Raw genomic sequence first — 13,871 nt, 5'->3', positions numbered from 1 at the left:
TTGCTAATGGTCACCGGCAAAAATCCTCCGGGATACAACAAAATCTCGATGAGAATACCGAGATAGCAACTCTAGTATTTTTCCAAGGTCTCTTTAAGAAACAATCGAAAAATTAGCTACAATTTTTAAGAAAGAAGACTCGAAAATGACCACATTTTTTTCGTTCAAAAATTGACAAGTTTATATATGAAACGGTCTTGCAACTCTTCGTGAAAATTGCCAAAGAATGAACAAACACGTCATTTAGAAAGTTGTTCGGATAAACAAATGCGACTCTTCGGAAGAAGTCGAAAACCAAACAATTGCAATCCTTCGGGAAAAGTTACAAAATTGAATAAGTAATTTTTCCAAAGGTTGTCTTGAAAAGACACAAACACAATTCGGAATAATAATAAATTTTTAAAATAAATAAAATTTCGAATTTTCATTTTTTATATTTCATTTTCGAAAATCTCAAAATAAAAGGCAACCTTTGAATTGACTAAAAAAAATAATAACAAAAATAAAATAAATAAATAAATAACAAAGGGATTAGTGCTAATTAATCCGCGGTGTGCTAAATGCTAAGTGCTAAGTGCGCCAAAATCGCGCACCCGCACGCGGGCATGGTGGGGCTCACCCAATCATTCCTTTAACTACAAAAAGGAAACCCTACATTTTTTAATTGGCCCACTTTCTCCCACTTTTTTATGTGGGACAAAGAAAAACACTCATTTTGTTTTAACAAACAAAAGTCCAACAGTTGAGGCATAATCTTGCGCTTGTATAGATTTTCTCAAGTTCTAGAGAAAATTCTAACTTTGGGGGGGCTACGTGTGAGTGCCAGATTGGTACCATAACTTGCGAGATGTGATGAAGAGGCTCGTCTTGATTTCTATTTGTCTTCCTCCTCAGAAGCATATTATAAGAACTTTTAATGGAGTATACTCCTGACTTGGTACCCATCTAGGTAATTGACAAGGCGAAATAGTGGAGCACTTAGATCCTGTTTGATAATTGATCAAATTTTGGCTATTTCTATTCTTTTGTGGAATAAAAGAATAATGTAAATCCATTTGGTAATGTCAATTAATTTAACTATTCTCGGAAATAAATCAGTAATTAGTGAATAATTCGGAACAAAGTTAAGAAGTATAAAAATTACTTCTTCGTTCTCAAGAACAATTTTAGAATCTAGACATGTTTTTTTTTTTTTTCCTTCCTTCTTCTTTCCCTTTTAGCCAGTAGCTGGCCATCGCCAAGGCCATCGATCGATTGAAGGAGGAAGAAGAAAAGAAGGAAAAATAGAAAAAGAAAAACTTAGAAAATTATTAAAAATTAAAAGAAATTCTATATCACAAAAAATTTTTGAGGCTTGTATAAAATGCATTCTTATTTTTTTTCCTATTTTAAGAATAAAAATTTGTACAGTTATCAAACACTTTGAAAAACTCAGAAACTCGTCCAAGGAACTAAAAACTATTTATAAGTAGAAATTGTTCATGGAAATAGGATGATTATCAAATGCATCCTTATTATTGCTTTGCTCCTAGACCGGATCAGTCTAGGATAACCCTACAGTGAATTTGCGATTGTCATCTTAGAATATTATGCGCATGGACAAATGGTTACAGAATCACATACTACAGCCAGTAATCTTACCATCCTTTAAGAAAATCATGGCCCTCCCTAGTCCCTAGTTCATCTGGAAAGCTAGAATCAATCTCGTGTTCCGACAAAAAATCCCCCACTTAGAAACCCTGATTGCATCAGCGGAGTCTATGATTGGAATATGTAGCAAGTGGAACTTAAAAAGCTTAAAACTTGACATGAATTGAGCTCACTTACCGTCCAATTGGAGCTTGCTAAAGAACCATGCCTTCAAGATAAACATTGGTGGGTCTTTCGTAGTCGGCTTTACAGAGGGAGCAAACGTAGGTGTCCTCCGAGATGCCTCAGGTGCATTGTTTGATGGATTCATAGAAAAATTCCAAGCTTCTTCACCAATTTAAGCCAAAGGCTCTTGCATTGGTTGAGGCGTTGAAGTTCTTCAGATCTAGAAGTGAATTGCAATTGTACATGGAGTATAAAAACTTTGCAATTATTGGTTCCCTATTGGAAGTTGATCACTTGCAGTGAGAGGTGGAAGAACTCATTTTGGAGGCTCGAGCCTAGCTGATCAATTTCAAGAAAATATCCGTGGCTTATTGCGGAAGAACGGAGAAACAGATGGCAGATTGACGGGAGAAGTACACTATCAATATCATAAGTTGTGTACGACACTTATTTTGGTGTCAAAAGTTTCCGTTGGATCAGTGTCAAAAAATTTGAAAAACGATTATTTCAGTGTCAACACCGATTGATTAGCCGGAAATCCAATTGGTCGGAAATTCGACATGGCAGTTTTTTATTAATTTTTGACGCTAATGTGGCTTACCGGAGAGTGCAGTCATCATATAAACCATAAAACGATGTCGTTTGGCATCTTAAACCCCAAGTTGAAACCCTAAATCCCAAAATCAAGAGAGAGAAGCCATGGCGGCATCGTCTTCTTCCTCGAAGAACAACACCAGGCGCCAGCCACTCTCTGAGCAGAGCCCAATCCACCATCTCCATCTGTTCCTTGTTTCTCTCACACTCCCTCGTCTTCTCTCTCTCTTTGCACCTTCAACCCCCCTTCTTCCTTCTCCTCCTCTGCCCTCGCCTCCTATTTTCCCATCACTTCTTGGCCGAGCGACGATGGCCGAGCGATGGTGGCCGAGCAAGTTCGGTTGACGAGGATGAATAAAAAAAAAAACCCTAATTTCAATCCTAAATTAGCTATGCGGCGTTGTTTTTCCTAAGCCATCCACATATGACGGCAAAACGACGTCGTTTTTTTTAAGTAGGACGAGAAACGACGTCATTTAAAGGGTTTATTAATTTTTTTTTTTTTAAATATAAAAGTCATGTAATAATTTTAGTCGGAATTTCTCGCTAGTGGCACCAAAGTGATCATTTTTCCTTCGATTTGACATTTAAGTGATCCGACAGAAATTTTGGTACCAAAGTGAGCGTCGTACATAACTTATGACATGTACTTTTCCCACAGATTGACTAATTAAGACCCAACTTTTAGGTTCTCTTCTATCTTCTTGGTTAGCTCAGCCTCCCAACCTTAATGGGATTTACTTTGTTTTGATGCCCTATCTTTGGGCTTTTTGTCCAAGAACTCTTTGACGAGCCGGTTTTGCGAAAACCCAAATCTATCCTTATATGTCTTGAATACAAACTGAAAATAATTACAGGCTCGGGCCTCGGTTCACGGACCAACGGCCTAGAAACAAAAGAAATCGAAGAGGATTTGATCGAACACCTCGCCGTCTTGTCTTCTCAACTCCCTCGACCGAGAGTTGATTCTTCGACATTCGACGGTCGGTGTTTACAGAGCAGAGCTATCGATCGAAACCCTAAATCGCGGGAGATCATCCGGGTGTCTCTGAGGTCGGGGAGAGATGGGGAAGAAGCAGCACAGCAAGGACCGGATGTTCATAACGAAGACGGAATGGGCCACCGAGTGGGGCGGCGCCAAGTCCAAGGAGACCCACACTCCCTTCAAGCGCCTCCCCTTCTACTGCTGCGCGTACGCCCTTCTCCCTCCTCCCTCCTCCCTCTCTCGGCTTCGTCTCTGTTTCGGTTAATTCGCATGAGAATCGGTTGCGGTGCGTTCAAAGCTCGCGAGCCAAGTGTATGAGCTGCGTGTTTCGGTGCGTGCAGGCTTACGTTCACTCCTTTCGAGAACCCCGTGTGCACGGCCGATGGGAGCGTCTTCGATATCATGTGAGTCGATTCGTTGGCGTGCTTTGTGTTTTGTTTTGGTCTCTGATGATCGGTGCATAGTGTTGAGGGAGTATGGTTCCGGTGTTTCTTTGCAGGAACATCATTCCTTATATCAGAAAGTATGGGAAGCATCCAGTCACCGGAGCTCTGCTCAAGCCCGAGGATTTGATTCCTCTCACTTTTCATAAGAATCCTGAAGGTGAGTTTCCGGTCAGTATACCCTAATACGGTGGTAACCGTAGCTTTCGGCATTTGAATGATATCTTGTGGTTTGAAACATTGATTAATGAATTTTGGCTCGGGGATTAAGTTGGCTAAAGTCGAGAGAGAGAGAGAGAGAGAGAGAGAGAGAGAGAGTTGGGGAATTGAGAGGGTAAAGGACAGATTTGCCTATGGTCCAATATGTTCACAGATGCTGTTTTGAATTGCACTGGCTGAATAGGACAGAATGTTGCCTGATTATGATCGCTTCACGTCTCAATTAAGTGAGATTGCTGAGAAGTTGCTTCATACATAGTTGTCTCTTCCCAAATATGTCAATTTGTTGCTGATGGATCTGTCTTTTGAATTTTGGCATTTTGGTTTGCCTTCTCTCTAGAGCTGTGTGTATTTGTGATTTCCTCTTTTAGTTTGTGCATATGGGGATGTGAGGTTACTCAGAAGAAGTACACATTAAGGGTCCTTTTGGTTATGCACTTTGAGCGTATGCACTTTGAGGATCCTTTTGTGATGATATGGTTGTTGATGTGACCATGTTGCTGTTACCCCAAGAAACTGAAAGATATAATGAAATAAAGTGATCAGTATGATCAAATGGGTTGTAGTGGTATATTAAAACATCATTAGTGTTGCAACTGTTCAAGGGAAACAACATTCTAGAGTAGAATGTAGGATCAAAGCAATATGGAGATTTATCAAGTATGCCAATGGGGTTTAGTTTAGTTGAGCTTTGCTTTCTCAAGGAGTTCTTTGTCACGAGCAAATTGTGCTAATGACAGTAAATGTCAAGTCTTCTGAAAGTTATGGCAGTAATATCTTTGTTATTGTATGTCTAGGTAGATGTTGTCATTTTCTTGTTTTTGTGGTTGTTATTATATAAGTTGGTCTGTGTTTTTTGGAACTAATTAACTAAGTCTGTCTCCACTGTCTTCTTCTTCGCTCCATTTTATGCAGGCGAGTTTCAGTGCCCTGTCCTGAACAAAGTTTTTACTGAATTCACCCATATTGTTGCTGTTAAGACTACAGGAAATGTCTTTTGTTATGAGGTCTGGTTTCTCTTCTTTCCTTCCTGAAATGTTTTTATCTGTGATCTCTTTGTGGAGACCTTATTCAGGATGTATTCATTCCTTCTGTTCCTTTCTATAGGCAATCAAGGAATTAAACATCAAGACGAAGAACTGGAGAGAATTGCTGACTGATGAACCGTTCACACGGGAGGATCTTATTATTCTTCAGGTAGCTAAATGAGATAGATTTGCTGGAAAACCCTTAAGAGATTCTTGTTTCTACTGATGGACTTACTGGCCCTTCATATTTCTTTTGTTTTACAGTAATTTTTATATGTATGTATCTCTGTTGCTTTTTCCCGCAGAACCCAAGTGCTCTTGCCAGCAAGGCACTCCTGGACTTTGATCATGTGAAAAATAGTTTGAAAGTTGATGACGAAGGTTAGTTATAGGATTTCCTTATCTTCTAAAATTTAGTAATAGAATGTGCTGCCAACTTCTATATTATTACTTTTCAGAAACGAAGAAAATGAGTATGGATCCAACCTATAACATAAATGTGACCGGTGACATCAAACAAATGCTTAAGGAGCTTGGCACTGAGAAAGGAAGGCAAGCTGCCCTGCTTGGTGGGGGTGGCAGCAAGGCACAAAATGAAAGGGCTGCCGCACTTGCTGCCATTTTAGCAGCAAGGTCCCGCATAAAGGAGGATGCAGAATCCAATTCAAATGGTGAAGTTAAAGCCCCTCAGGGATACAGTATTGTTGACGCGGCTTCTGCTGCTGTACATGGGAGAAGTGCTTCTGCAGCAAAAGCCTCATCAAGTGATAAAACTGCTTCTCGGATAGCTATGCACATGGCTGGTGAGAGGGATCTTGTCAATGCAAAGATGGTTAGTAATTTCTATCTGCTGATCTCATAATTAAATGTAACAAGCTGTAAACCAAGTGTCAGTTTTTTAATATAATTTATAAGGAGAAGGATATGGACTGTGCTAAAACTTTGTGCATGTTAAGATGAACTGATACATCTAACTGAAGTCATTGATATTGAAATTTGTTTCAGATGGAAATCCATATCAAGGCCAAATTTATTTTGAATCTATGATTCTAGGCTACATGAGGTCAGCATTCAACTTACTGGAAACCTGAATAATGGGACAATCAAATGAAAATACAGTGTAAAAGGAGGTAGATCAATAGGATAAAAGGGAAAAGAAAACTGAATCTTAACTTCTAATTGTCGGCAAAGTTAGTGAGGATTTACCAGTATGTCTGGAAAAGCATGGAGGAAGATGATATTAAGTCCAATAAACTCTAGGATGAGTTTTATAGACCATAAAAAGCTAGGGAGCTAGAGTAAGGGCCTAATTTTTAAAGAAGCCTCCAACTTTAGGTCTAATCTCAATTCTGCCCTGAACATTTTTGTTCTTAAAAAACCCCAAACTGTGTCTAGCCCCAATTTTACCCCAAACTTTATGTCTAGTCCCAAATTTGTCCCAGACTTTTTTTTTTTTTGTTTAAAAAAGAAAAAAAAAACCAACTTTAACTCTAGTTCCTAATGTGTCCCATTTTTTTTTTTTTGGTTGAAAAAACTCATTAACTTTCAATCTAGTCTTAAATCTGCTCCTGTTAACATTTTGTCCGAAAATTGTCACTAGTGTTTTGACGTGGCTTTTCCACATTAGTGACAAATCCATATACACAAGGTGATGTGAAAAGTTATCTCTAAAATGAAACCGTTCTTTGATATAGAAATTAGGGACGACTAACAGCAATTTTTTGGATGGGGGCTGATTGGGGCAGATTTGGGACTAGAGTTAAATTGGTGATATTTTCTTAGACAAAAAAATGTTAGGGCTAGATTTGGGAAAAGACCTAAAGTTGGGGGTCTTCTTTTGAACAAAAAAACGTTTGGGACAGAATTGAGACTGACCTAGAGTTGGCGTTTTTTTTAAGAGATTAGGCCCTAAAATAGGGGAACATATTGTCATTTCATTCATTAAATCCTATGCATTGAAATAGGGTGGAATTAGGCTCTAAACATTTAAGGTCACTAAATAAAACAGAAATGTGGGAAAAGATGAATAAGGGCGACAATCAGTAGAAGGCTTGAAGAGAAGTTAATAGTAACCAATGAAGTGAAGGAAATTAGCAAGTGGGTGGACTGTAAACCGTGATCTATTCTAAAACTTGTTTGCCTATGATAGAGAAACAAAGAGTGAGTTTGATTGTTGGTGGAAGAAGGGAGTTGAGAAATTTAAATGATAATGAGAAAAAACTGAAATATTTTTCCAGCATTTGGTAGCTTCGTTATGTTTTCTTTCCCTTGGTAATATTTGATATGATGAGGAGATCCGTGGGTTGTTTTCTTTTACTGCTGTCAAGGTTAACTTTCAATTGTAAGTGCAATCTGATAAGAGGTATTAGTTACCAAACAATGTATATGATTAGGTACCAAACAACATACTTTAAATCTCTTCTATCTTTCTTGGTAATTCGTTGGAATGTTTGCACTGATCTTGTGTTTCCCACTGCGGTCAAGCACCATAAGAAATTCAACTTTATACTTCGAATTGCTAAAGCCCTGGTTTTTAGATGATGTGAGATTCAGTCTAACCATGTCTCTGTTGGAAGGATTTGAAGGTTGCACATAGTGACTCTATCGTTTTCAGTAAACTTGGTCTATGGTGTCAATTATTTTTGCTGTTCATGGACATCACGGCCCACTTGGCCCGTTCCATCTTGAAGTGCATAGATGGACTTAATAATGTGTTCCATGTTGAAAAACCCAACTGGCCTGTGTCAGCCAGTTTGGTCTGAAAATGCATATTCATAATGAGTAGGCAGGTTTAGTACCAAAGTTGGGATGCATATTGGGCCTGCTCCACACACCCTGCGCTATTGCAGCCTGCCAGTTCAGCAGTTCTAATCGTAACATTTAAGGGATCCTTTTCACCTGAGAAGGTTGAAGAGATGCATATTTGGAGGTCACTTTTTATAGATAACTTATTGTTAGTTGTCTAAATTAAATGTGAAGTTACATCAACCTTCCTCCTTTCTGCAACCAATTTTGAAATTCCCCCATAAGTTTTTCTTTGGAAATACAAAATCTGGTTGGTTAATGTACATTACTAAATTGTTTGCTAAAGAAGTTCTTTGCTTTAATCACTCATTGCAGTTCCTTCGTCCACTCCTTCCTTATCCATGCGTCCATGATTAGGTTACTTCATAGAGAATACATTTCGGATTTGATCTGGTCAAGTTTGCTTCTGGAGTTGAAACTGTAGTGCTTAATTGATATATTCTTCATTGGGTTTGTCTAGTTTGCCAAGGATAGGCAAGGTTCTCTTTTGAGATGAACTTTTTAGAGAGTTGTAAGATAAATATGAAAAGGGTTATTGATGCAGCTGGAGCCAGTGTTTAATTTTTTAGGACTGACCGAGTTTAAGCAAGTTCTGAGATGAAATTTCTTTTCAGGTGAAGAGCCGCTATACCACTGGTGCCGCATCACGATCCTTCACTTCAACTTCATATGATCCTGTCACCAAAAATGAATTTGAGTACATTAAGGTGGAGAAGAATCCTAAGAAGAAGGGATATGTTCAGCTGCACACAACGCATGGGGATTTGAATATAGAGCTGCACTGTGACATTGCTCCCAGAACATGTGAGAACTTCATCACACTTTGTGAAAGAGGCTATTACAATGGAGTAGCTTTTCACAGAAACATAAGGTAACTGCAACATTATTTCAGGTTCACAATTATTTTCTCTCTCTGTGCTCCAGAGATTCAGAATTTGATGTTTTTTACTTTTGTTTCAGAAATTTTATGATTCAAGGTGGTGATCCTACTGGTACTGGGCGAGGAGGTGAATCAATATGGGGAAAGACTTTCAAAGACGAGTTGAACTCCAAGTTAGTTCATTCTGGAAGGGGTGTAGTTAGTATGGCTAATAGTGGTCCACATACAAATGGTTCACAGTTCTTTATTTTGTACAAATCTGCAAATCATTTGAACTTTAAACATACGGTTTTTGGTGGAGTAGTTGGTGGCTTGACTACATTGGCAGCAATGGAAAAGGTCTCGGTTGATGACAATGATCGGCCCCTGGTGAGTCATTCTATTCAGCAGTAGTCATCTTTTACAGCTTTTTTTATTTTATGCAGTTGCATTCTAGTGTTATATCAGTTTTACACGCATGCACAAACACGTTGCACTTGCACACATGGCGAAGAACATGCTCGCAAACGCGACATCACTCTTTGAGGAATAGGACTCTTCACCATGTGGTGTTCATTCTTTTTTGGGGAAATTACTTTTTTGGTCCCTACAGTTTGGGGGGAGTTTAGATTTGGTCCTTATACTTTGTTTGGTTATAATTTTAGTCCTTTTGCTATCCTCTGGCAACAATTTAAGTCCTTCTGTCAAATTTTCCATTTCACTGGAAATTTGCTGAGTCCGCACCGGATAATTACACATGGCACCTGCATGTACAAGCACAAATTACACCTTTGGTCCCCATACTGTGAGGAACGATCAATTTGAGTCATACTTTGTTTTAGTGATAAAACTAGTCCCTGTATTATTTCTTTCAACCAAATCTTAATAACTTTAATCACATTTCCATTCAAAATCTTGTATAATAGTCAAATTCAGACAAACTTTTATGTAATTTCTACGTTTACAAAATTTTGTTCATCAATGACATCCTTAATTTTTAGTTCACAGATATACAGAAGTGTTGAGGATACTTTTATAAAAAACTTAAATAGCTTTATGGAATCCTTCTGATTCTATCTCAACCCTTGAATATCAAGTGGATTTTACAAAAATTTCTTTAGTTGTTACTAATAGAACCACCAAGATTTATAGTGAAGACTCATGTACATAATATCATGCATGTAAATGATAGCAAATCTTATAAAAGTAATAGTTAGAATAATGTGAAAATCTTACTTAAAATCTCATCAAGTAATGGTACGAGAGCACTTTAAAAAGAATAGGGACCAAAAATGCAATTTGCTTTGGAATCTTGAACATGTAGGCGCCACATGTTAATTGTCGGTGCTGACTCAACAATTTCCGACACAGTTTGAATTGACATTTGATGAAAGGACTTGAATTGTTGCCGGAGAATGGTACGAGGGCTACAATTATTACCAAACAAAGTACAAGGACCACCAAAAGATTCCCCCCAACTACAGGGACCAAAATTGTAATTTCCTCCTCTATTCTTCTTCCCCCCCTTTTTTTTTTTTAATAATCACTTGTTAAAATTCCTTTGAGATTTGAAAGGCACGTGCACATATACCCTGTGAGTATGCACACTGGGAAATGTGCTCCCAAGCAATATATCATCCTTTTTTTTTTTGGGTTGGGGGGGGCGAGGGGAGAACAGGGCCCCTCACCGTTTGGATGTTCATTCTTTATACCAGTTTTTTGTTACCTATTGGAATTCCTTTGAGATTTGAAATATGATGAAAACAGATAATCCTTTCCCATACTGTACTGGTCTGATTTGGCAACGCATATCCAAAGGAACTGACAAACTTATAATGGTGAATACAAATGTACTACTACCAGGAATAGGTCTGTTATTGTGGTCTTTTGTCTTGTGTGCAGGAAGAGATCAAAATAACAGGGGTGATGGTATTTGTCAATCCTTATACTGAACCTGATGAAGAAGAGGAGAAAGAGAAGACTGAAAACAACCAAGCCGCTGAGGATGAAGAAAATGTTAGTAACAAATATTTTGTTTTGATCTTTACCTTCAAGAGCATTATCTTGTGGATAATATTTATGCGGTCTGAAACACTCATGCTGGTTTGCTCTCTGTAGGACAAGGTTGGGTCATGGTATAGCAATCCAGTACCTGTAGGGGGTGGCCAGGTAGGGAAATATTTGAAAGCGAGGAGTGGTCCAGCTGGAACAGCTGTCGCCGACAGTGGGATGGCAGAAAATGGTGTACTGAAGAAGAGGAAAGTAGGAGTCTCAACAGAATATGGTAACTTTTCTTCTTGGTGAAGAGTTTTCTCTATGGTTAATTTAGAGTGTTTCCATTTGTACCCTTTGAGCGAGCAGATGATGTATCTTTTCTGTTCTTTTTCCCGGTCCCTGCTAATTGGCAGCGGCAACAATTCACTTGTATATTTTTCTTCAGTGAGATTTACTGTAGTCATTAGGGCCCTCCATAAAACCGCTTTCCTCTAAAAATTTCATCCCCAGGAAGATTTAATAATTGGGAAGTAAACTGCTGCAATCTAATTTAATGGAAGCAGCTGTTCGCTTCTCAATTCACAAGATTTTGCAGCGATATGTGAATTACTGTCAGTATGTGCGCACATGTGTGGAGTTTGATGGGCTGTCCACGGGAATGCATGAATTTATACTTGCATTCTGGCTATTCAAATCGCTGTGTGAATTAAGACTAGCCAGCACAGAAGCAGCAGCTTGGGACTTGATTGTCTTGATATAGCTGTGATTTCTGAATTACCATCTGTGCCTGTGCGCCTGTCTCTGGAGTATTTTTCTTTCCTTTGATGGGCGGTTTGCGGGATTCAAGATTTATGTTTGCATTTTGGATATTTAAATCACTGTGTGAAGCAGGGCCTGTCATGACTCTTTTTACGTCTTTGGTCTCTGAAGATTTCCCTGGTGCGTTTCTCTTTTTGCTTTAGGCAATCTCAGAAAAGGTAAAAGCTAATCCAAAGCGATAAAAAGAATTGTCGAATAAAGGCTTTGCATTAACGTGAATGGTTAGGTCTGCGTTCATTATTTTCTGGAGTCAGAGACAAGGCACTCAAAAGAGCACCATCATATGATATCTCTGAAAGCCAGGAGACAACCTTTTTCTTTTGGGCACTTTGATGAGCTGACCTGATGCCTGTTCCTTTTTCAGGCGTCATGTTTTTCTTTACCTAAATAAAGATACTTTTGTTTACTTATTATACAGTGCCGTGATAGTACGCTAATTGCATCTTTTGAGAATACAAAATCAAAACGACATAAATTATCATTTTTGCAAGTTCTGCCTATTTATGCAAAAGGGTTTGTGATACCGTAGGTAATTGAATTTCTATTAATTTTCTAATTAAGTACTTCGGATATTTTTGAAAAAAATTTTAGTACCTCGACTTTTCAAAAGTAGCTAATTGAGAGGTTTTTGTCAAATGGAATGTCGTGTGACACTAATTTCACTAAAGTGGATTGCTTAACACACGGATGCTCATTTAATTTCCCATCTTAACGTGTATAATAATTTCCCGTTTCTTTCTCTTGGTTCGTGACTTGCAACTTCCATAGCCTACGATTCGCAACTTCCACCATAACCTCCCACAAGTCCGTAAATCGTCGCCCTTACTTAGCCGCACTACTGCATCTCTGTTATTGACCTCCGCGAAGACCAGATGGTGTGACGTCAAGCTCAACCAAAATGCGCCCAAATATGGCAAATCGTCCTCGACATATCTGGTGCCTCCAGAGTGGAGGCAACATCCCTTCTATGGCCACAGAGCAAAACATTGTGACCGAGATCTTGGCGGTCGACAGGTTGAGCTTGAAGCAACTGAAGGTGGGAACATCATGGTACGTGAAAGAGACGCACTCAATACAGGAGTTGCGGTGCTCAAGGTTCAGCTCCATCATGATGGTGCTCATCGCGTCAAGCTCCATCATGGCGGTGGTCAGGGGTCTTAGTGGGGGCTCATGGCGATAAAAATTGGGATTTTATAAAGGGAAAAATCCACCAAAAATTCTCAACTTTGCCTGGAGCGATAGATTTACTCTAAACTTTGTTTTGTGATGTGAAAAACCCCAAAGTTTGCTAACTGTGACACATTTACCCCAAACTTTTATTTGTGACACAAAAAACTCCGAACTTTCATTTGTGTGACACATTTACCTTACATCATAGGGGCATTTTGGTCTTTTTACTTTTAAATGATTTTTTTTTTTTTTTCTTAGCCCTTCTCGAAGGGAAGAGAAAAAGAAAAAAATAAAAAATAAAAGAAAAAAAAAAAAAACATAAAGAATAAGACGAAAATACTTTTAATGGGGTAAATGTATCACAGTTTGCAAAGTTCGGGTTTTTCACATAACAAAATAAAGTTTGGGTAAATCTGTCACACTAGGCAAAGTTAGAGGTTTTTGGTGGTTTTTTTCCCTTTTATAAAATCCTCAAGTTTGGATAGATCATGTTGAGAGGAAGTTCATGCTACATACAGAGTGGAATTTACTCCACTTATCCATAAATGATAGCCTAGCACTATATCAATTTGATTCAAATTCAAATCGGTCCTTTGTAGCCATTTTGAGGCTCTGGATTCCTCGGAGAAATGTTTTGGAGAAGAGGGTTCGCCATTTTGGATTAAGTAAAGGATGTGTCAAACACGTTTGCTGAGATAATTTTGTCTGTTATTGGCGATACTCAATCAATAGCTCTAGGTGAACTTGTGTTTCAAGAACGGACCCCTCAGATCTCTTTTGACCTAAAATACTGCAACGTTCAAATCAAGCTTGGAGGCCTTTATATGTGTCCCAAAGTGGGAGTCGAAGGTTGGCCAGGGAATCAAATTGCTTACCTCTTAAGCTTATTTTTGAGAAAAATCTTGTGATGCTAATTATAAATCTCTAAGAGAATGTTGATGTAATCATTGCAAAGAGTGCTTTGAGCGCAAAGTTAAGTGTGTACTTGTAGAGTGAGCTCTGAACTTTTCATGGAGAGGCAACTTTACTTATAAAGCTGTCCAGTTTTGTATTAAGCCGGTTAAATCGAGAGATTGGAGTAAGACAAATAGAAAGGCCAAATCATTATTTTGCATGCAAGAACTTTAAAAAGTCCTTAA

The 13,871-nt window shown here is 38.5% G+C and overlaps 1 protein-coding gene across 2 annotated transcripts; it reads left to right on the top strand.

The window, feature by feature from the left end:
* The first annotated feature begins 3,287 nt into the window (after window positions 1–3,287).
* On the top strand, window positions 3,288–11,330 carry LOC104418441 (peptidyl-prolyl cis-trans isomerase CYP65). Of its 2 annotated transcripts, XM_010029790.3 has the most exons (11): window positions 3,293–3,601; window positions 3,736–3,798; window positions 3,894–3,997; window positions 4,972–5,063; window positions 5,164–5,253; window positions 5,390–5,465; window positions 5,543–5,916; window positions 8,504–8,760; window positions 8,850–9,138; window positions 10,651–10,764; window positions 10,867–11,330. In XM_010029790.3, the coding sequence occupies exons 1-11, from the start codon at window positions 3,474–3,476 to the stop codon at window positions 11,050–11,052; spliced, it is 1,773 nt and encodes a 590-aa protein (XP_010028092.2). In that variant the 5' UTR covers window positions 3,293–3,473; the 3' UTR covers window positions 11,053–11,330. The 2 variants fall into 2 exon arrangements, with proteins under 2 accessions (XP_039157981.1, XP_010028092.2); XM_039302047.1 differs by lacking the exons at window positions 10,651–10,764; window positions 10,867–11,330 and adding an exon at window positions 10,120–10,255 and having other exon boundaries at window positions 3,288–3,601.
* The last annotated feature ends 2,541 nt before the right edge of the window (window positions 11,331–13,871 follow it).

The sequence above is a fragment of the Eucalyptus grandis genome, chromosome 9, assembly GCF_016545825.1.
Source record: "Eucalyptus grandis isolate ANBG69807.140 chromosome 9, ASM1654582v1, whole genome shotgun sequence".
Taxonomy (NCBI): domain Eukaryota; kingdom Viridiplantae; phylum Streptophyta; class Magnoliopsida; order Myrtales; family Myrtaceae; genus Eucalyptus; species Eucalyptus grandis.
Note: the sequence above shows the minus strand (reverse complement) of the source record. Positions and strands in the feature narration are given on the sequence as shown.

Coding starts and splice junctions, on each gene's coding strand:
- LOC104418441 (XM_010029790.3), top strand. CDS start 3,474: ATGGGGAAGAAGCAGCACAGCAAGGACCGGATGTTCATAACGAAGACG. Junction 5,064..5,163: donor GAAATGTCTTTTGTTATGAG/GTCTGGTTTCTC, acceptor TCCTTTCTATAG/GCAATCAAGGAATTAAACAT. Junction 10,765..10,866: donor CCGCTGAGGATGAAGAAAAT/GTTAGTAACAAA, acceptor TGCTCTCTGTAG/GACAAGGTTGGGTCATGGTA.